At 46.5% G+C, this 23523-nt stretch overlaps 1 protein-coding gene across 1 annotated transcript; it reads left to right on the forward strand.

The window, feature by feature from the left end:
* Window positions 1–3463: 3463 nt before the first annotated feature.
* Window positions 3464–20792, forward strand: LOC106654988 (zinc finger protein Gfi-1b-like). The gene is made up of 7 exons (XM_014375172.2): window positions 3464–3919; window positions 6417–6515; window positions 10219–10483; window positions 11098–11452; window positions 11540–11816; window positions 18396–18667; window positions 20577–20792. Exons 1-7 carry the CDS (start codon window positions 3637–3639, stop codon window positions 20790–20792), a joined length of 1767 nt encoding a protein of 588 aa, XP_014230658.1. The 5' UTR covers window positions 3464–3636.
* The last annotated feature ends 2731 nt before the right edge of the window (window positions 20793–23523 follow it).

Raw genomic sequence — 23523 nt, forward strand, 5'->3', positions numbered from 1 at the left:
GTCATGTTCCAACGCGAAATTGATTCAAACGCGTGTTCGTATAATGGCGCTGATACAGTACGGAGCCAGGGCCAAATTGTAGATGCGGGTCGCTCGTCTTTCTACACGCGTATCGCGCAAAAAAACGTACAATACTGCAGCCAAGAGTCGACGGAGACTCTCTCGCGCGACACGAGCAATCATCGTTTTAATTCCGGCGCGCCGTACGCTGCCTGCCCCACGGCGCCAAGCCCAATCAGTGAATACGTACATTGGTATATTTTTTAACTGGACCGGATATTCGCGATGATCGGTCGCTTTGTTTAGAGCTGCAGCGGCTCCGACTAAACCTTTAACTCGTAGCACGTGCCACCGCAGATGTATATTGCGACGATCGTCGTCGATCTTGTCGTCCGAACTCCGTAGCATTCGCTTGGCAAACAGCGCAGCAAAGTTAAAGCGTATTGAAAATGGATCATCTCACTATAGGCTCCGGTGTGTATGGCACACAGAGGATATATATATTGTCGATAGAGGCCACGCGCAACCCTTAATCGGCCGAAAAGTCTACCTCGGCTCGGCTTGCAGTTCATCACCCGCACCCGACTGCTAATGAATATCCAGCCCTAAATATATATCAAGCCCATCGCAGGCAGGGGTTACGCCGGCTACGCTGCTCACTATTTCTCCATATGTTTGGATACGTATATACGTATGTTCTGTATATACGTGGGTCCCTACTATGCAGAGATCCCCACGTGCTATACTGCAGAGAAAGAGACAAATGAGCGATGCGCTTCATCGACTTTTCTCCGAGGATTTTGCAGCGGCTGACCTTATTGCGCGCCTTATTCGACGCTGCCAAATAATCCACCGAATCCAGCTAATTTCGCGGTTATCGCTCTTCGCAGGATATCGCCTTCGTTTAATATAAGTGTCGAGGTAAGATTTATTTACATTGTTTGAGTGCTGCCGCTGTTGCTCAATTCAGGATAATTTTTGAGTTCGTTCGAAACGACCTGGACTACATTGAAAATATGATAAACGTATTCGAATGTCTCCCACGACGTCTCGATAATCGATGCAAACAAAGCAGTAAATTTGAGAATATTAAAATGTACCCCGAGAAAATTGAAGGACTCGTGTGTATACACAGTAGCAGTCCACCCGCCCTATATTTCTGAGTCGCGCGCAGGACCATATGCCAGTAAATTCGAGCGCTCGACGTTTCATAAATGTATAATATACATATCGTGTTTTTCTTCGCGATTTGTCTGTTGCACAATAATAAGTATTACACATTTTTTTTATTATCGACGCGGCGTTCAGCCTTTATCGCTTCTTTTCTTTTTCTCTTTCCTTTCAACCTTCGAATTTAAGTCTATATGTAACGAGTCATCGATGTACGCGAGATAAGCCGCACGCCCAAAGGCTTTGCAATAATTGAAACGAGAAAAAGCCTTTAATTTTGCCAAATCTTTCGTAGATTGTAATCCCGTGAACCCGCATACAGTCAGCAACTGTTTTTGTAAATTTTGCGCTAAAAAGGCAAATACGGCAATTATTATCTGTGCCGATCATCGTTTGGTGTGTGTGTGTGTGTGTGTGTGTGGGTGTGCACATCGCTCCTTGCGGACTCGATCGAGGCGATGCGTGCCACCCGCACCGCGATCAATTGTGACTCATTTGATACATTATTAAAGTCAATAGCGGAGCGAAAAGTGGACGCGTGCGGCGAGCCGACTTGTGTATTGTATCGGTGGCACAGGCCGTGTGCGCAATACCTGCCCCCGCATGATGCTACTAGCAGGGAAAGAGAGAAAGAGAGAGAGAGAGAAAAAATTAGCTCGCATCGCCATCATCTGGTCGGCTCGGCTGGACGTGTGCAGTACACCACAATACGCGCCAATTAAGATTACGATTTCATCAAATTGTCGCAGTACTAAAATAGGCGCGCGAGGATTCTCGTATATATATGGCAGCGATCGCGACGAGGATTAGTTTCAATTGATCTGAACTTTTTTTTCGCGCGCGTGTTGTGTGCGGCACAGGCGATTGCGCGAAATGTGTCATCGCGTCGGTGGCAGCCTTCGACGTCAAATCATGACAGATAATCGAGTTTTAAATTTACGTACATATATCCGTGGTTGGACGGATTTGCAGCCTGGAATGTGTATAAACGCGTATTTCGCTTTGCAGCGTCAGCTCGCCGAAAGCTCTGGCAATTCTCAGCGGAGACTTGCTCTGGAGCAATTGCGATAGCTAAATTCCCGAAAATCTGATTCGATTTCATTTAGCGAGAAATTTTTCGCTCGACTTTTTCGCACACGGGAAAAGAAAATCGATAGCAAAAGCTCGGCTCGGTGTACGCGCGCAGCCGACGCCGCCGCCGCCGCAATTGCACTCGTGAGTGCGCGGGCACGAACTCGCAGATTTGCGCAGAACTGCGCGCAATTTCCTGAGAAAACATAAAATCCTCGGACACGTTTTGCGCGCGTTAAGCGTCATCAGCTGCGTATACGTACATATATATCTAACTGCGTGCTCGAGCGCGGACTGCGTCGGAGCTCGAATTAGTGTGTGCAATGTGCATGTGTGTGAGTATGTGCTGTACATGAGCAGCTCGATCCGCGCACAAGGACGGCTCGCATGCACGATAAAATCGCCGTTAACTATAAAGGCGAGCGAGTACGTGTTTATATACACTTATCGAAAAATTTGTCGTGATACCGGCGGCGCGAGGCTCAAGCACATACGAGTTGGCTTTTCTGCGCGAGAGATAAAATTTTATAATGCCGACGAACTGCAAATACGCCATTGATTTTTCTTTTTTGCGAAATATATCGTACACGATACGTATAATAATATGTAGTAAGCGTTGGAGCGAGTGCAAGTGCAGCGGCTATCGCTCGATTTTATTATTCCATTAAATCAATATCGAGCCTCGCTTTTCCACACGCATATCAATTTTTACACGTGTGTATGTATCCATGAGTCCAGTTTTTTTCTTCTCTCTCTCTCGCTCACTCTCATCGGGCAAATATCAATCAGAACGTCTACTCGGACTCTTGCAAGACGTTCTTCTCTCTCTCTCTCTCTCGTATACTCTCTTCGTCTCGCTCTCTCGTACGCCCGAGCTATATAGAATCCGTGCATCGGAGTGGTTTCTCACCCCCCACCCCGTTTTATATATCGCAGTGCAGTCGGTCGCTGGCATGCCCAAGCAAAACTCGAACCAATTACGATATGGGACGGCGCTGGGGGGTGGCGGATCTCTCGAGCGGTCGAGGGCGTGGCTCGCCTGGAGTAGGCGGGGTTTTTCTCTCTCTCTCTCCGTCTGCTTCTCTCTCTTTCGCTCGCTCGCTCTCGAGCAGCGTCGCCGTCGTCTGCTGGCGTCGCATATTCTGCTAGGCAGATAGCTTCATCGGCAAAAAAGCGCCGAGCCAGTCCGCAGTCTCTTCGTTACCACGTGCGTCGCCGTATCGCCCGCGCGCCCGAGAGCGCGATGACAATCCGACGCGAGCGACGATAAGAGCGGATATCCCTATACGTTAAATACATACAGTGTGCGCAATTTTTTTCGTTCAGTCCGTTCGTTGATCTCGTTGATTTTGTATTTCAAACTGGACATTTTGGTGGTCCCTCGTTCTGTGTAAAATGATGGAGGTGCAGCAAGTATCTGGTGTCGGGCCATTGGACTTTTCGCGGCGCGGCGTCGCCGAGGCCTCGGCCTTCAGGCTCGTCAAGCCCAAGCAGCTCGCGAGCTTGCAAGCTCACCCGCAGGACGTGATCGCGGCCTCCAACTGTCATCAGAAGCAGCAGCAGCAGCAGCAACAGCAGCAACAACAGCAGCAGCAGCCAGAGACGAACAATAACGAGAATACGAGCTTGTTGCAGGTGGTCGACGGAGGCACGAGATTGCAAGCTTCCGACGCAGAGGGTGAGCTTTTTTCCCGACGCTACTAGCAACTGTTTTACCTTTTGGTCCTCTTCTTTTTTACTATTTTTTTTCCTCGCACTTTTTCGATATAATTATTATCTAGCGCGCTTCGATGAACACATTGAAAGTCTGATTTTATGCGATGCATTAAAGTGCAATAGTAGTATTAAATTGATAACGATGACATTAATAATCCATCATTTGATCGGAAAATCCGTCGTGTGCAATCGCGCGATTTATTGCGCATTCCCGCGTAAAGTCGCGTGACAATGTCTGATTTCTTTTTTATTTCCTTCTCTCGTTATTGTAATACTCTGAATTTCAATTTCTCTATATCGTCGCGTAAAGCTCGAGGCGGTGCAATATCTATTCCAGCTCGTTTTCCCGCTCTTGCATTTCGATTCCCCAAACTGTATAGGCTGTACGCGTGCAGCTCGATGAGATCCCCTCGTCTGTCATCGATAGCCCGTTATTATGTCGACGGACCTGCATCAAAGTGCAATTGCACGCACGCGTACACGGTACGGTACACGCAGTGTGGACATGGACACCTGTACGCGAAAGAGAGACGCGTACGCGCGCTCGCCCACTCTTGACCTATAATTACTCGGATTCTCGCTGTGTATATGCCAATCGAGTCGCCCTTACAATTACATTAAAAATATACATTTTTTCGACGATAGTATCTCTCCCGCAAGCTCCTCTTTATATTTGAGCGTATAAACTGTGGCCGAGGCGTGCATTACCTCGAGAGCTCGGAGCTTTTGTCACGCAAGGAGGACAAGTTATATACGTACGCAGTTGGTCAGTTTGCGAATGTGTGCTTACGCGTAGGTGTGTGCTCGTTATTGCGTGTATATATTAGCGGTTCAACAGGTGAGCTAGCAAATATACGCACGCACATCGGGATCGAGTGTGTATAGCACGGCACACGGTCATGTATAAGGGATGCCTACCTATGTCGAGGGATATATCAGACGCTCGTCGCTGTCGTTGTCTAATCAGGCTAATAGGTTAACGCAGTAATAAATGCCCTCGGCGCTTACTATCGCACACTGCCCCGTACGCGACTGGCCACTTTTACGTGCCGTATAATGTATCGCATGATTGACACTTGCCATATAATATACGCATTTACCGAAATTACTTTAACGCTTTACGATCACATCGAGCTCAACGTTTGATTTATAGTTTTTTTTTTCTCAACTTTTTTTCTTCTTGGCGCGCGGATCCTCATTTCGTTCGTATTCTTTCGAGAGAAAAAGATCTGGAAGAAGGAAATTATTGTATACTCAACTTATCGGCACAATTTGCCCAGGATAAGATCAATGCGTGTAATGTAATAACGAAAGATTAAGCGCGATTAGGAAATCGCGAGCGTCGATCGACACATATTTAATATACTCTCTCGCGTTTGTTTTTGTTAATTAATGCGATACAGGCTCGGCAGTGTACACTGCTGCACTGCGTAAATCAAAATTCAAAGTCAACTCTCGGCGTCAGATTAATTAAACATGCATCACAATTATAAATCCTCTCTCGCGCTTCAAATTGATTCGAGTCGCGGACGTAATCTCCTTTATCATCTCTTTTCGTGCCTGATTTATACGACTCTCGGTGTATACACACACAGACACAGACACGGAGATACATGCCAGTCTTGGCTCGCGCGCGCGTACAATTCGCCAAAAGACGGTCGCGCGCGAGCTCGCAGGCAGCGCCGCGTTATCTTGTTCTCGCACACATTACACGTATACGGGGAAATAAGCGACGCGCATTTATTCCTGATAATCCTTGCAAGAAAACGTCGAGCGAGCGTCGAGATAAGTTTCGCCGGTGCGATGCATGTAATAGCTTATCGGGTCGCCGCGCGCGCGATTATATTGATCTCGGGCTCGCGATATAACTTGGGGGATTAAGAAATGTTGAAAAAAGGTGTGGTTCGAGGCTTTATTATTTTATTTCCTCTTCTCCTGCTTTTTTTCGCACGACCGAACGACCGGTGCACGTCTACTACAATGTGTATTTGCGAACGGGCGCCTGGGCTATGTAGTTGTTTAGAAGAATTGAAAAAAATGAAAGTAAATGAGATAAACGCGCGAGCGCCAGGCTGGCAGCAAAGCTCGCGCCGAGTAACAAAGCACCGAAAAAAGAAGAGAAAAATAGGAGGAAATCCTCCTCTTCTTCTTTCAAATTAAGACGCTCGTCTCTCTTTTTTCGCAGGCAGATCCGTGTCTGTGTGCGTGCGTGCGTCTGCGCGTGCACACACACATACAAACACATATATAGCATAGTAAATCGTCGCTACGTACGGAGAATACGTAATTCATCTAAGTTCTCTGTAAAAGTCTTTTATATAACTTACCATGCCAGATTGACCCTTCTTCTACTCCTTTATTTTTTTCCTCCTCTCGTCTCCTCGTAAAAGAGTGATAATTGCTATCAATTACAATGAATAATTTCCGTCTCTTTACTTTGTTGTTGCTGCTATAAACAGGCTGCGACGTGCGATTGATGTTTCCAAGATTATGGGCGCCCTTCATCAACGCCAACGACGCCGTCACAAATCTGTCACCTTTTCCAAAATCAGATCCAGGTAAAGTAACCATCGTTCGCTTTTCTCTTTCTCTCTCTTCTTTTTTTTTGGTAAATCTTTTTTTCAAGGAATAAGCAAAACGTAAACTTCCTCTCGGCGCGGCCGATGCGACGCAAGCACGACACAGAGCAGCGTCAGCAAGAGGCTGCGATTTCTCTAATCGAATCAGTCGTCCCGAGCGCCTGCCATAATGAGGAAGCCCACTTTATATATGTGTACACGCATACACACACTCGTATATGTGCGTTTTTATATGTATAAAAGCTGCGTATATGCATTCAGGACTAATTCGAAGATAAGCTCGTACACGCGCGCAGTCGTGCTGCGCTACAAAAGAGCCGCCGTTGCAGTTGCGATCGCAGCGCGCACGGAAGACTTGATTGTTGCTATAAAAGAATAGGATAGTCACTTGCGGAGAGTGGGTCGACGCGAGAGACCGATCGCCATTACGATTCTTCGGCTCAATTGGTAAACAAAAAAAGCTCGAGCGCTGCGACCAAGAGTCAACGCCTACGTACACTTGTACCTCGAGATCCGTGGCTCGCTCGCTCGAGCTTTGAGATTTTTTGTTGGCTTTAAGCTCGTGTATCGTTTTGTACTCGTACTCGCGGGGCTGGCTCGGGCGATCGACGCGCAGGTTTGATTAATCGGCTATTTAAAATTTAATTGCCGATCTCGGAGTGCACGAGGCCGCGGCCATTACACGAGCGAATTCAGCGTGGCGCGGGCTCGGTACATGTATAAATAAAAAATCCTCCCATCGGAAGGGTCTTTCTCGTCTGATAATAGCGACGACGACGACGACGACGACGAATCGTCGAGCGAGAGCTACTGCACACAATATAAACGCTCCTGCAGCGCATCTTAGACGGCACAAGATTAAAGTTATTCCGTTAACTCGATCTAATTGCTGCTGCTGCTGCTGCTACTACTGTCCTCCCCCACTCGAGCTTGCTTATACGGCCTTCCTTTATTAATCTCTTGCGCTTGCGGAGTTGTTCGCTGCCGCTGTTGCTACTGCGCTGCGATGCGATGCGTGCTTTGAACAATCTGCGATCGCTCGAGCCATAATACGTAGCCTCAAGTTAACCATCTTCTTTCGAAATCTGGAATTTCGTGCGGGTACGCGGCGAGTTTAAAATGTGCCCTCATACACGCGAGGATATCTTACATCTTATTATGTTATATATATACGAGCTACGATTTATTAGAGCTATTATTATGTGTATGTGTGCGGAGCTAGGTGGCATATTAGCGGCGCGAAAGATTATTGCGGCTAAACTTTTGATTGATACGATGTGATGACAACGTGCTGGAATTCATATTTATTTTCTTTTTTTGCTCTCCCTCTCTTTCTCTCTCTCTCTCTCTCTCTATCTCTATAGGCCAATTTACATTTTAATCAAAGGTGCGGGTGAATCCATCAGCTCGCGCGCCAAATTTATGGCCTACATAAATGAGTCTATGGGCATCAAGCTCATAATAAACGTAGCTGCGAATTATCGAAGGAGGAATTGCATCGCTTGAATTGCGCAACTTGATAATACGTATAGATTTCAGTGCGTTGTTCAGCGCATACGATATAGGAATTCGCTCTCATGAAGACGTTATGTGTTTTTTTGTGCGAGACCATAGGCAGTATCAACAGCAACAGCAGCAGCAGCAGCAGCAGCAGCAGCAGCAGAGGCGCCCATCTGTCTCTCGTGCAAATACACGCATATAGGATAATACTTATACTACGCCGCTCGCAGATCTCTCGCTGTCTTTCGAGCAGTCATCGCATCGCTCATGTGCTTTTTCTTTTTTTTTCTCGCTCGCGCCTGTCGAGCCCTTTTCCCAGGCGCACTTTTTTTAGCTCTCGCGCGCCAGACCCCATGCGACGCCGCAGACGCGCAATGTCTGCACTTTGCCGGTATATAACATACACATACAAGCCAGTTCGTGCAAATGCGTATCTATAGTTAGAATAAGAGCCGAGGAGTTTTACGAGTTGTTTGATTTGAGATGAAGTGAGACTAAGTGGCGAGCGAGCGAACCTCGAGAGCATGCAAGTGCGTGCGTGCGGATTATTTTGTCATATGTCCGCGGGGAGGTCGTTTTACGCCGCGTTTTAGCAGCAGCAGCAGCAGTGCATGCTATTTACACGATGTTATTCGTCGCGCGCGAGAAACTCCGCGAGTCGTAAGTACGGGGCAAGTGAAACGTTTAGATTTGTCGCTCTCGACGAGGGGCCCAAAAAGAACGTATTCGCTGATTTTTCGTATTCATAAAGAAGCGCGGCTTAATGATTATCCACAAGCTTCGGATTTCCGCATTACAACCCCGTACAAGATCCGTATCTGCGCTGCTTCGATCTTTGCGCGTGTAAGAAGATAATCGCATTATGCACTTGTGACTGTACGAGTGCGGGGCTGCGACGATGATAATAATAATGGGAAATCGATCAAGACTCATAATATCGGGTAGGAGCTTGTAGCTTACGGTGCATTGTGGCTATTATATATAGACATACACGGGGTGCGCACGATATATGCGCGATTATACACACACACACATTGGACACTCGAGCGCGTGCTCTTCTGCGAGTTTTGAAAAACGCGATTAGTCTTCTCGTACAGTCGTGTCTCCATAGCTGACGCGTCACTGCCTACTGTTATACACTGAATACATAATAATAATATAGGCGAGTATAGCAGCAGTGGCACGTGACCGCGCGTATATGCCAGATTATAAATATAATATGCGAATGTATACGATCAGGCCGGCAGCTCGCGCGCGAGATATTCCATCGGGGGTCAGGGGGGAGGAGGGGAAAGGATCCCGAATTGCTCTCGTGCAATACCAGATGGTTATACGCATATACTGTATTATACGAATCAATTGTAGTATACAGGCGAGAGAATGAAAGAGTATACGCTTATAAATCACGATGCTATATGGAAGAAATCTAAGCGCGCATGGGCAAGTGCAGGCCGATCTCGACGCTCGACTCGACGCCGCCGCCGCCGCGTGCACGCCAATAACCCAAGAGCTTCGCACTTAAATTTCTCACTCATATTCTGCGGGCTGAGATGCATTGTCGTGTATGAATACGCGATATTACTTATATATATTACTCGCCTATATTACAATATAATATAGAGCACGCACTTGATTCGCACGCACGATCTCACCTACTACTCGATAGCTATACGCCATGAATTGGCGTCCAAGGGGCTCTCTCTCTCTCTCTCTCTCTCTCTCTCTCTCTTTCGCTATATATATGTACAGCCATAAGCATATTGAATTTCGACGTAAGCTACTGATTTTTCAATTTATCATATATAAATCTCGATTGAAGGCGAGAGCTGCTTTTTATCTTATATATATTTTTCTCGAGATTAAAGCTCGGGTGTATATGTACCGTATACAATTTGGGGCTGTATATACGCGAATACGCCTTCAAGATTTTCCGACTTTCTTTTGCTCGAGAGCTCGTTAGCTCGCCGACAAGCTTCCCCGCAGCAGCAGCAGCAGCAGCAGCTTCGGGAAAAAGATGTACGTTACGTGACTCAAATCTCATTGTGTTGCGGCGCACGCTGCTGCTGCTGCTGCCGCTATCGAGGCCAAAGGAGATGCTCTTTTCCTCTTTTTTTCGTTTCTATTTTATTTCGTTCTTCTCCCGTTCTCTTTGTACATCGGCGAAATTAAACGACTTTTACAGATCGCCTGTCGTTCGGAGTCGGAAGACTGGTCGGTTCGCCGCTGTCGAGAAGTCCTCGGAGGTCGCTGTCGCACTCGCCATGTCCGGACTCGCCGCGCACCGATCACCAGGACACCGAGGTGGACGTCGACGACGAGGAGATCGATGTCGACGTCGAGGAAGTCGGTGACGAGGACGAGCGCGAAGGTTCCAGCCCGCCGAGATCGGCCTCTCCGCCCTCGCCGCCTGCGCTCACGAGAAGCACCTCGACCAACCCACCTAGAAGGTATGTCAAGGCTTCATCTGTGAATCATTCTAACGCGTATGTCACCAATATCATGTTACACCTATATCAAGGATAAATTTTATTACAACCTGGCTTTCACTTGTACAATTTCGTTAACGTTGTCCCTTGCATGTTTACAAATACAGGTACTCGCCATCTAGTGGTAGAATTTGGTTTCAGTTTTTATTAATTTTTGATACATTTGTCAAGATTTTAACGTACAAACTATAGTAGTATTAAAATATTCATTTTCAAACAAAGTGTTGAAATTTTCGTTGTTCATTTTTGCAATGTTAATACTGTGTACTGATCATTTTGTACATTTTATGTAAAAAAAGAGATAAATCAGTACTGAGGCATTTTTTTCAATGAATGTTTCGTGTAAAAATATTACATAAAATACTACGTCTAATTTTACATTAAATTTGCACTCAATATAAGAATTATAGCAATAGTGTGAATTAGAGAAATTAGGTAAAAATCAGCTAATGATTTTTAATTGGTTTTAATAGATGAAATTATAAGCGCTTAAATAGCGTCATCTGTTCGATCCAAAAACTAATTCTCTGTAAAATTGCAACTATTTAAAAGGAGTACGAAATTAAATTTCACAGATCGGGAGACAGTTTCAGCGTGAGCGCCCTGCTGAGGCCGGATCCGCCGTCGGCCCACTGCCAGCAGAGCAGCAACGTCAGTCCGGGCCTGGTGTACTCGCCCCTGAATCTGCAGAGCGGCCTGGCCCACGCGCACCATCCGCTCTCGTATCTGCACCCGCAGCTGCTGCCCCAGCACCTGATACCGCCGCACCTGCACCCGCTGCTCAGGGGCGTGCATCATCCCGGCCAGGCTCATCCGGGCCTGCACCCGACGGCCCACGGGCCCCACGGTCTGCACCATCCCCATCCGCTGGGCGACGTCTACAGCTGCGTCAAGTGCGACAAGATGTTCAGCACGCCCCACGGCCTCGAAGTAATTGCAGTTCTTGGCTAACTCGTATACGATAGTCTCCGAGCCAGTTGACCTAATTTCCTCTTTGTTTGTCTCTCGGAACCGAAGGTGCACGCGAGGCGATCTCACAACGGCAAGCGTCCGTTCGCCTGCGAGCTGTGCAACAAGACGTTCGGCCACGAGATCAGCCTGACGCAGCATCGGGCCGTCCACTCGGCCGAGAAGGTCTTCGAGTGCAAGCAGTGCGGCAAGGCGTTCAAGCGCTCGAGCACCCTGAGTACTCACCTGCTCATACACTCGGACACGAGGCCCTACCCCTGCCAGTTCTGCGGCAAGCGCTTCCACCAGAAGAGCGACATGAAGAAGCACACCTACATCCACACCGGTGAGTATCTCTATCTATATTTATGTATCGATCACTAGACACACGAGTCCTCCGCTGCACAGCCGCTTTTTCCGTGCGCGAGCTCGTGTGTATTCGTACGGCTAAACTGTTGGACTGAAATATTAACGAGACAAGTCGAGTTTCTGCGAGTCTCGGTGTGCAGTATCTGTGTGTGTGTGTGCCAAATTCTCTCTTTTCTCTTCAGTATTTATTGTGACGAGATGAGAGATATTTCGAGTCATTAATAATCTAAACTCTGCCAGGCTATGAAGCAGCAGCTACTTGTGCAGCTCTCCCGTAATATAAGAGAACAAGTTAATCCTGCTATACATACGTTATGGGTGCCTGTATAGATATATGTGGAGAGCACGTATGCAACGAGATTGAGCTCGAGTGAGCGCCCCCACCCCAGCTGTAATAATCGTAATGTCTTTTCCTCGGGGTGATTGCTAACTTTTTGCTCGCTCGCGCCCATCCTTCTTCTCTCCCTTTTTCGTTCTCTCTCTGCTATGTATACACACAGACACACGCACGTATAAAGCACAAGAGCAGTTCTGCTACTGCTTCTGTTGCGTACCCCCGTGTGTAATACCAAAATAGATTTTTACTGCCGACAAATTGTCTGTGGGAATCAATTGATGCGCCCGATTAGCCGTTGCAAAGATCGCTCGACGCAGTGTCCTCGTCTTCCGAATTTTTTCTACAACTTTTTCTTTTGCTGCATTATGCAATTTGAAATTTTCGTTGCCATTTGCGCAAAAGAGAGAGAGAGAGAGAGAGGGAGAGGAAAAAAGCTCTGCACAGCTGCGAGCACGTACGGCGCTCCAAGCTGAATCGTGCACATCGCAGTTTTCCCGCGTGCACATCTCTCGTCAGTCTCGTGCACTGCTGCCATTGCCGTTGTAAGAGAAAATAAAAAAGGGAAAAAAAGAAGCAAAGGAAGAAGATCGAAACGAGCGAATAAAGAAAAAAAAAGAGAAAAAAAAAAGGAAAAAAGCCGTCTATCGGGAGAACGCAAAGAGACACTTGACACTCGGACTGCGAGGATGGATTTCAGCGCTCGAGTCGAATGCCTAGCTCCGTCCGTCCGTCCGTAGTATAGCACAGTAGTATCCGCACAGTCAGAGGCGGGAAAAAGGACTTGAGGGAAGAAGCCGTGTGCCATGCGCAGCAGCAGCGAGAAGAGGAACTTGTATATAGGATATAGGTTGTCATGGTAACCCTCTATCCGACGTCTTATCAAATTATCACCTCACGCGTACGAGCTTCCCCCCACTCATCCCCCTCATGCCCCCTTGCGCGCTATACAGGCTAGCGAGCTTTTCTCTCTTTACCGAGATGTGTCTTTCTTCGACGATACACGCGCGCACTCACGGACGACGCGCACAAAGCCATGGTCACTCGGAACATTTAATTCATTATTCAAGCGAAAATGAAAAATTCAAAGGGATGTAAGGTCCGAGCTGGGAATTGTGTGCGTATATGTTGCTTTTTCCAGACCATTGTCGCTCGTACTCGTGCTATGTACGCGCGAGGACGTATATACAATGCCATTGTCCGCACGATGCGTCGTCTCTTTAATTACGAGTCTTTTAGCTCTTTTTCTCGCTTTTTGCTCGCTCGCTCGCGAGGATACTCATTCAAAGAGGAATGAAAGTGGATGAAGTATATAATATACTATATAGCAGAAAACGTACAAAAGTTATGCAAGAGAAACGCGGTCATATGTGTTTTGCGTGCAGGACAGACGCGCATAAATTATTACACCCGAATGTGATGTGTTCAATAAAAATCAATCCAATCTAGCAGGGGTATGTGTGTGTGTGCGGGTGCGTGTTAATTTTCCTGAGAAATTATCGGGACATGGATCAGGAGCGAGATCGCCCCGCAGCAGCATCAGTAGCAGCGACGAGCGTAGCAATAAAACAATGCTCATATGAGCGATAAAGATAAAAGTCAATCAGAACGTACGAGAGGAACAGCACCGATGCGTGCAGAGTCCGTGGACAAGTAGTATGTATATAACTGCTACAGCCCCCATGCACATGTGGAAACAAAGACTGAAAAGGAAAAGCAAAAAAAAAAAAAGGCCAGCGACGGTGGCAAGGCCGATGGTGCCTGCGTGCGTGCGTGCGTGCGTGCGCCGCGTCTATGGGCCATGTGCTATATTACAAGGGAGCTGCGCGGCAGGTGGGGGGCTTGGTTTCTGCTGCTTGGCGAATTCTCCTGGGGACCAGTCTGACGGCGTAAAATCATTATTAGCTAGGTGGCTTTTGGCCTGTGCACGCGCGCATAAGAGCTGCGTAAATATTACTCGTAGCGCGCAGTGCGTTCCAGCCCAGGCAATGGGATAGGGGTTGCTGCTGTTGCTGCTGCCAACTCCTGCTAACTCATGGGTGTGAGCTTGTATATATAGTCAAGTGCAGTCTGACCTGCTGCCGCTCTCGTGTACGTGTGCCACTGCCACTGCTACTGCTGCAAGTGCCGAATTGCGGTGAGATTTCGCCAGTCGTGTTGAATGATGATATAAAAAAAAAAAGAAGGATGAAATTACTCGAGCAGTCTGGATGAAAGAAAAATATTTCAATTCGACGATTGTCGAAGCGAATTTTTCGTTTGTATAATTTCTCTTTCTCTCTCTCTCTCTATCGTTGAATGCTATATGCCTAGGTATATGCATGTGTACTCGGGCGCGAGCGTGAACGCGCACACACACACACATATACCGCATAGGCAGACCCTCGCCCCACTTTGTTTTCAAGATAAACAGTCAACCTGTCCAATCGCTGCGACGTGGCAAAGTAAAGTTTGCTTGTTATATAGCGTACGTGTATGTACCTAACCGCAGAAGCCTCTGCTCTGCTCTCTATGCTGTTGTTATAATATCGCGCGCGAAGGTCTCCTAGTCTCCGGCGTTAAATATTAAATAGACGAAAAAGAGAGAGCGAGAGAGAGCAGGAAAGAGAGAAAAGCACATAGAGGGAGAAAAAACTCATGATTTTCTAGTTAAATTATACGTATATAGGCGAGCCTGTGTACACACAGACACGCACAGAGACATATTCGTAGCCGCACTGCTGCACTGCGCACATACATAAGATCCCGGGCGATATGTGCGGCGGATCATGATTATTGCATTATGTATAGGTGTTGCTGCTACGCCTGCCTATGTGTATACATATGCGGTCGTGTATCCGAGATGTGCTCTAAAGCCATTAGAGGTTTCCGACTGACTTGACGCCCCAAGTCGCATGTATATCTCATCATGTATAATATACGCTAGGATTCATGTACGGCTAAGCATACACACGTAGATCCCTTCCTCGCTTATGTACTTGTGTGCTTGTATATGGTGTTGTGTGTACACAATCGCATGTAAGCAGTGTATATAGACGAAGGCAGCTTCCCGCAAACTTTTCGACACTATGCAACCTGCCACATGCCTCGCGTTAATAAAGTGGAAATTTCAGTCTATCTCTCTCTTCTTCTCTCGCGCGCTTGAAGAAAGCCGATGCAGAGGTGTGATGTTACACGAGCAACGGGCGTAGTAGTATATATATAGCTGCGGAATCGTAGAGCTTCGTCGATTTTTATTCTTTCCTTCAAAGACACACTTTTTAAGATTAAAATTGCAAGCTATATGCACGAGCTTGCATGCAGCATTTCCAAAGCTCATGTGTGTAACTATAAGCTTGTGTCGAGCTTCGTTGTATACAATAATAAAGAGAGACGATCGCTCGGGGATGCCGTGTAGCCATTCGATTCACTCGAGCTGCAGTGTGTATACACACGCAACGTACAACGTCCAGGGGAATTTCGACACTCGTGAGCACAACAAATTAATTTTCCATCCGTCCGGTCGTATATAGCAGTAGAGCTGGCCTCGCTCCGTGCGCTGTGCTGCGACGTCGATATCGCGTGTACAGCAGCAGAAGCCGCGTAAAACTCGACGATCCTAAAGCAGGCAACGAGTGAAAAACGTCGACGTCTCTATTTCTGCCTTGCGGGAATGGATGATCTTGAGACTGATTGATACGGCGCTGCTCCTTCTTCTTCGAGAAAATCCTCGGCTGTCCTCGACTTGAAATATGAGATGTATCTTTCTCTCTCTCTCTCCTCGCGTACATATATACACCTCCTCTCCTCCTCTCGCGGGATTTGCGATTGGAGGCCAGCCTCTCCAACAGAAAGAGAAAGAGAGAGAGAGAGAGAGAGAGAAATCAATGCTTTATATAGTGCTTCTAGGAATCTTCCTCCTCCCACCAGTAGCTCGCATCCCTTCTTCAGCAATCTCCACCTTCTTCTTTTCTCAGCAGCTCCGGCTGGATGATCGATTTTTCGATAAACTTTTACTCGAAGCGTGTTTGGATTTTATCTCTCTCGCTGGCTGCAGTGCAGCTTGTTTTGCTTGTGCGTGCCCTCGCGATCGCATACACGCGTATCTCGATACGGCTGGAATACATATTTATGAATGATCTTAATACCGAGTCCCAAGACGCTATACATCGAGGCATCGTGGCGCGCAAAACTTACCGCAATATCGCGAAGCAATAGCTTGTTCTCTCAGTCATAATTAAGCTTCCCGAGCTTTTACTCGCTATAAATTTTCGATGAATATGCTAATCTCTGCCCTGGCTGCAAGTGTATATATACCTGCCGAGCACCGCTGCTGCCGTCGCCGCCGCCGCCGCTGACAAAGGGAGAGGCGTGAAAATTACATTTCGCCTGGCGTGCATGAATGACGACAGTATAAGAGGGTCTCTCTATTCGCATCCGAAGGAGGAAACTTAAGACGCCATTATACGACCACGCTTACACGTATATACATCGCCGCCTTATACTCCCGCAGCGTCGAGAGCGAGCTCCGAAACGAGCGCACGGATCCCGTCCTTCGCACACATTTTCTAAAACTGTATTAAACAACGGCAAATCTTGCGAGCTCGAGGGTTGCTTGAAAAAAAAGAGAGCGTAGAAAAGAATTTCAGCTTCTCTCTCGGCTCCGTTCACGCTTCTTTGATCGCTTTCCTAACTGCCTTTTTTATTTCTCTTATATTCGTGCAGGTGCGCGCGCGGATAAACGAAAAAGTTGGCCGGAAAAAAAAACTTTTTACACGCGAGCGCGCGCGTACGACCGCCACCTCCTCTGATGCTTTATTTTATTTTTGATGGTAAATTAAAAGCTCTCTTGCAGTCTGAGCGCCAAAGCAGGCGAGCGCACGATGGGAAAAAAATCTTTCGATTCACCTGGCGAGAACAACCCTTTTTTACTCCCTTATATAAGTTGCGGCGCGCGCAGCTCAGTCTAGCGAGTCCGTATGTGTGTGCCTGTGCTTGCGAGCGAGTCAACTACGGTAATACGTGAACTGACTACGTGCATGCCTATGTATATGTGCTACGTATGAGATGGGGAGGGCCCAAGCTCGGCTCTCCAAGCGCTTCTTGATTTTTACGAGCTCGTAAATTTTGTTTTCTCTCTCTTGTTCGCTTCTGGCGCTTCTTATCATCCCCCGCTTATGTACAGTACGCAGCACGTATAGCGTCTGAATGTGGCGATTCTTGGACTCTCGGCTATGATCTTGGAATTTCATCGCCGCACACCCCCGCATACCCCTCATAACACGCGAGTGCGAGAATATAGATTTAATCTGAAAAGTTAGTCCTCCTATTTTTTTTATTGATGTCTCGTTTGCGCATTTTCATTTCTTCGAAGCGCTTTGATTACATTTTAATCGAAGTGTCGTATTTTTTTGCTGGAAATTTTGCCAGTAGGGCTCGTTTATTTTTTTTTTAGCGTGCAATAAAAACTAACGGGCAAAGAAATAACAATCATTTCAGCAAGCCGGAGGGATGCACAAAGAGCAGAGAGAGAGAGAGAGAGAGAGAGCAGCATCAGAGCAGACTTTCAAACTAAAGTTGGCGAGTCCATTAAAAGCTCCGAGCTTTAGTCTAATGGTTCGCTCTCTCTCGCTCTTTCAGCGAGCCGAGCTTGCGCTTCTCTCTCTCGCTCTGCGCCGCCGCTTGCGCGCGTCTTTCTCGTCTCATTTTAGCGTAGTCATGGTTACGGCAGTTCTGGGAGCCGCCCCCGGCCACCAATCAGGATGCTCTCTTTTCCCCTCACTGCTATATTTCGGGCTCTATCTCGCGCGCTCGGGGGCTGAGATTCCTTTCCCTCGTGTTCATCGTCGTCGTCGTCTTGGTTTTCGTCCTCGTTCTCGGTGTACGTATGTGAGCGAGTGAAAGCGAGTGCAGAGAACAGCAGCAGCGAGTGTGAGAGTACGCGCAGGTTTCGCGACGCTGCAAATCTTGACCGGGCGTGCCCCGAATCCTGGATTCCGTGCAGCTAGCGCGAGCGAATTAACCCCCCTTTCGCGCACTGCTTTTGCCGAGTGACTCGCTATCTCTCTCGCTCGCTCTCTGACTCGCGCGAGATCGATGATTTTTATTAAATTTATACATTATACATCAGCTCCTGCGAGGCGAGCACCAGCAGCTCCCTTACGCAGCTGCGATCATACCCTATATACATAATAATATCGAATGTCTCACTCAAGCCATGCCCGTCTTCTTGCTGTGTTACAGGCGAAAAACCGCACAAGTGTCAAGTGTGCGGCAAGGCTTTCTCCCAAAGCAGCAATCTCATAACGCACTCGCGCAAGCACACCGGCTACAAGCCCTTCGCCTGCGAGCTCTGCGGACGGGCCTTCCAGCGCAAGGTCGATCTGCGCAGGCATCGGGAGACTCAGCACGCCGACATCGCCGGGCCGCCGCCGCCTCCGACGAGCAGCGGAGTCAGCGGCGCGAGCTCCGGACCTAACAGCGTGCACCGTGTGGCCGCGGCGACGGCGGCCATGGCCCAGCAGCAGCAGCAACAACAACAACAGCAACAACAGCAGCAGCAGGGCCTGACATCGTCGTCGACGGCCGCCAACGCTGCTGCCGCCGCGGTGGTAGTCGCCGCGGCTGCGGCCAACAATTCCGCTGCCGCCGCCGCTGCAGCCGCGGCCGCCATGCTGCACTGAGCTTTTCCACGGATCTCCGACTTGGTGGGATAGTCGCGCGTTTCATTTCAACTTCAGAAGCATTTTGACTTTTTAGAGGATTTATAAATAAATGTAGGTTGAATTGTACATATAGTCACTACTGTGTATCCTATAATTGAAGACTTTTAAACATTGTAAGTAATAAATTATACATTTAAAGTAAACTTTTGATCGTCAATTCATCGCACGTGCGCACACAGCCACTCTGTTTAAGAAATGAACAAAAAAAAATTAAATTATGTATAGATATAATAGCAATTATATACATTATTGTACATCGTGTGATAATATCCAAAAAATAACGAAAATTGAATCCAAATGTAGGATCGTAAGAAAATTTCATGTATAGCTTCGTAAATTACAATTAGTGCAATCGATTTATTGGAGAGGTTTTTTTCTGTTTGTTGTTATTTAATACTTAAGACGACATAATTAGACAAATTATTTATATTGTATTATTGATTAATTGGGCTGACAATTTTCATTCAACGCAAAATAGGTTCGTTTGTGTATGTTAGATGTGTAAAAACAAAAACAAAATCGAAACTCGGCTCGTAGCTTAATTCGAATGTGACCAAAAATATACACACTTGTAAATATTATATGCCAATTCGTACGATAGAGTAATTACAAACATCAAGTTAATACGCTAAATCTTTAATATATATACGACAAAAGATGTAAAACTATTGATTATAAATATGCAAAAGTCTTGAACAGATTGAACTCAATATAAAATCATTAACCAAAGATACCAGCGAACCAAAGGCTCGTCGCTCGAGTAAACTTTTACAAATAGAAAATTTCACGCATAATTATTCTTCCTATACTTCTTCGCCACTACTATGCGTTATAATTACGAAACGAGAAAAAAAACTATCATTGTTGTAAAACTTTTACCGGTGTCATGTAATTATTGTAATTATATCGACCTCGCTATCTGATCTATAAGAAAAATATTACTATGTCATTGATCATAATGTCCTTATTATTATTACCATTATTATTATTAACAATTATTTATTATTATTATTATTATTAATAAAAAGCTGTTACCATTTGTAAACCATGTGTGCATACTTTTTTCCCATTGGCAATTTTCCTCTGCGCTGCCGTACAACGCGGGGGAAAAAATTCGTTATGTAAAAAGGTCTCTCTTACACAGAGGCGGCATGAATATAGTCAATTGAAATCGGAAATAACTCATGTCCGAGCGCTTATGTACTAGAGCGGTCTAAAGGCAATAACAAAAATTGGCACTGCGGCAATTAAGCAAACTGTTCCGCTCTTTTTCTCTCTCTTTCTCTCTCAAAGGTCCAATATATTTGCCATCCGTTGTTTGCGTTTTCATACGCTCACATATAGCCAAACGGGGAGGGTACGAAGAGAGGAAAAAAATATTTTTAAGGACCGCTCCCATCGCGTTGCCCGTTTTTTCATTTTAATAATCTTTGTTATACATCGAATAATTTGTCGAGTCAAATATATCGTAATATTGCTCCACACGTAGCGTCGACGTTTGGGCGTTTCTCGGGCGTCGAAATTCACGAAATCCACGGCGCAATTTTTCAAAGTACCTCGTGACGGCCGAGGCTCGAATCAATATAGGCTCGCAGAGACTGTGGCGACGTACGAGCTTGCAAGGATAGTAGCAGCAGCAGCAGTAGCAAATAAACCCTTATACACATAGAAATCTCGCATTCTCTCACACAATCCGTAGACTCCGCTGGAGAATCCTGACGTAGCCAGAGCTCGCCGTTGGTGCGGTGGCAAGCGTAGCTGCATTGCACAGACTTGCTATAGGTATATAGCAGCAGCGCCGGCTCGTTGCGAACAGGCACATGGATCGGACAGTTATTGCATTCTGGGCAAGATTAATAGCTTTTGGCAAGGTACGCAGGCGCGCGAGAGCGAGCAACAGTACCCGAACGATTAACAGATTGCTAGTATTTATACGCGCGTAGGAGTGGAGCGACGTAATGTCTGCACAGAGTCTATTACACTGTGTGCTGGAGCTTGTGTGTATAACTATACGTGTGTGTGTGCCTATGCCAAGTCTGATATGGGTCTCTCTCTCTCTCTCTCGCTCGCTTACTTTTGCTCTGTAATAGAGAGAAGTTCGCAGCGCAACGAGGCTCGTTGATGCGCCATGATTTGTGGGCACGAAAAAAAACTTACTCGCTTTTTATTTGCAAAATTATGAATTAACCCGCGATACATCATGCTAAAGGAAATGGAAGAATCAGCTCGGTACCCGCGTCGGATGAAATACTTGGGATCCGCAAACATCGTCGTCGAAATTGCGCAGATCGCTCCATCTACGACGCTCTAGGTACATTATACGATACGCGTGGGACGAGAATACATGCGGCCACCGTCGCTCGCGCGCACCTTATGACTATTAAAGTATTCACAGCCCCGCAGAGACCAACCCTCTTTTCACGGATATCAAATGTATGACCGCTTGGCTTGGCTGTGCCCTGCCTGCCTGCCTGCATGCGGCTACTGTACATAGTACCGTTTACATGCATCATGCCTTTTTCGCTATAACTATGTACGTAAATACTCTCGAGCTCGACGTACCCAAATGCCTGGCCGTGCAAGTTCGATATTGTTCTATTCGCGGGCATGGATTGTGGATCGAGCTTTTAAAATCACAAAACTCCTAGACCACGCTCATAGTGAACATTTTCTTCCTTCGTTCTTTTTTCCTACGATAAACCTGCGAAATTTTCTCCGAGAGCTCTCAGGGCGTGTGCAGCAGCTATTTTGAATAAAACATTTGTGATGCGCGGCGCGCCACACACTCACACAGACGCACATGCAGCGCAAGCGTCTGATATGGCTAAACGCAAGCGACAGCCTTCGTATGCGGCAAGGGCTTTTACATGCGAAATGGCCAAGCGCGAAAGAGTGTAAATAATACTAACGCACACAGAGAGAGAAAAGGAGAGGAGAAAGCCAGAGCTCGTATTCCGTCCTGTCTGTTATACATACACGCGCATGTATTTTTCCTTATGTGCATTCGGATACCGCGAACACACGGCGAGAGAGAGAGAGACTATTTTGCGGCGTACATGCAACGAATGGGAAAAAGCTCGAGCGCGAGTGCTTTTTATATTTTTACGCACACGTGCACGCGCGTCGGCCCGCAGAATTTCAATTCGTCAAAAATCCCGCAAAAAGATAACGAGAATAGAAGTGTAATTACGCGCTTGCTCGCGGCAGGAGCTTTTTCAGTCAGTTATTCGAAATCTATCTAACAATAATTAAAGCTCGAAAGCTCAACGTCTCACCGGATTATACACGTGGACAAAAATGTCATTTCCCCCTAAATTACGCGAGGCGAGTCCTGCGAGCCTTTTTCGGCCTGCGAGCTTTTTATTTTTTTCCTTTTTCTTTATTCTCTCGCTTGTGTGTCACTGTTTGCCGCTTAATAGAATTTTAGATGAGGGAGCCGAGGCAACGGATTATGCGTCAACAGTCTTTAGAAATTCGATGAAGGGAGTACAAATAAACTACGTGCGAAGTCCGACGTTACTCTATTTTGCGATTGTGACTGATGTAGCCCTACGAAAGAACGGAAAAAATTCCAAAAATATTCCATTTTATAATTTCATATAAAATACTATGGTAAACCAGAGAAATTGGTCAAATTTTCCATTGAAATTCACAACTTCGAATACATTCGATGCCGTATAACTTTTAAACTCAAAAAATATAAAAGCCTCTCTGGAAATAAAATGACGAATAGCTCGTGTGAAAATTCGCAAAAACATACAAAACATGAAAATTTTAACCGAGCCTACAGTCCGTACAATATGCCGTGAAAATATTAAACGTTTCTCGCGCACGAGCTTAAGTCAATTAAGAATCGAGCTCATTTTCAGGCACCGAATGTACGCACGTGCAGGCTGAAACAACGCATGTATGTGCGCGCGAAAACTCGGGTGAAAATAAATTCTAAACATTTTTGCGAGCGCGTCCACGGTTCGCGCACATGTGTATGCGTTGTCCGTTGAAGAATTGCGTGTAAACGTGAATTTTTCATGAGCCCGGTTGGCTGAATGCACGCATGTGTGTATATTACGTGCGATATGTAAATTTTCGATATGCGCGCCCGCAGAACGTGAATTGCGTGTACTGCGCGAGCGCGGGAATATTTTATTATTTAATTTTAATTGTTTTTTTTTCTTCCTCCCAGTCAGAAGTAAAGAGAGAGAGAGAGATGAATTTTTTTCGGGGGTTTAAAAAACGACGTGAATTATATTAAAGAGCGTAAGAATGAAGTGCATTTTTTCCAGCAAGCACGAGCCAATGCTGTAAAGTATATTTTGCCGGCTGGCTCGAGCTTTTCTAAAGAAGAAAAAAGCGATTTATCAGGCCAAAGGCCATAGAAGTCCTCTAATAAGACAGCGAGTTGTCAAGCTTCCCCTTTTAACAAATGGGCAAGACGGCCGCCCGCTCTCGCTCTCTCTTTCTCAAGCGGAATAAAATGAATGGCGCCTCTCAAGGTGCGAAAGGCTTGCGGTGCGCGACACGTAGCAAAGCGATTCCTTTTTGTCGTCGATTAGAGGACGCTATCGATGCCTTAAAAAATGATCCGTCAAAATACCAATACACCCGGTGCAATCTCAATTTGAGCGGACGTGTATAATAGCAGCGGC

Source organism: Trichogramma pretiosum, unplaced genomic scaffold (genome assembly GCF_000599845.2).
Source record: "Trichogramma pretiosum strain Unisexual culture from Peru unplaced genomic scaffold, Tpre_2.0 scaffold2, whole genome shotgun sequence".
NCBI lineage: Eukaryota > Metazoa > Arthropoda > Insecta > Hymenoptera > Trichogrammatidae > Trichogramma > Trichogramma pretiosum.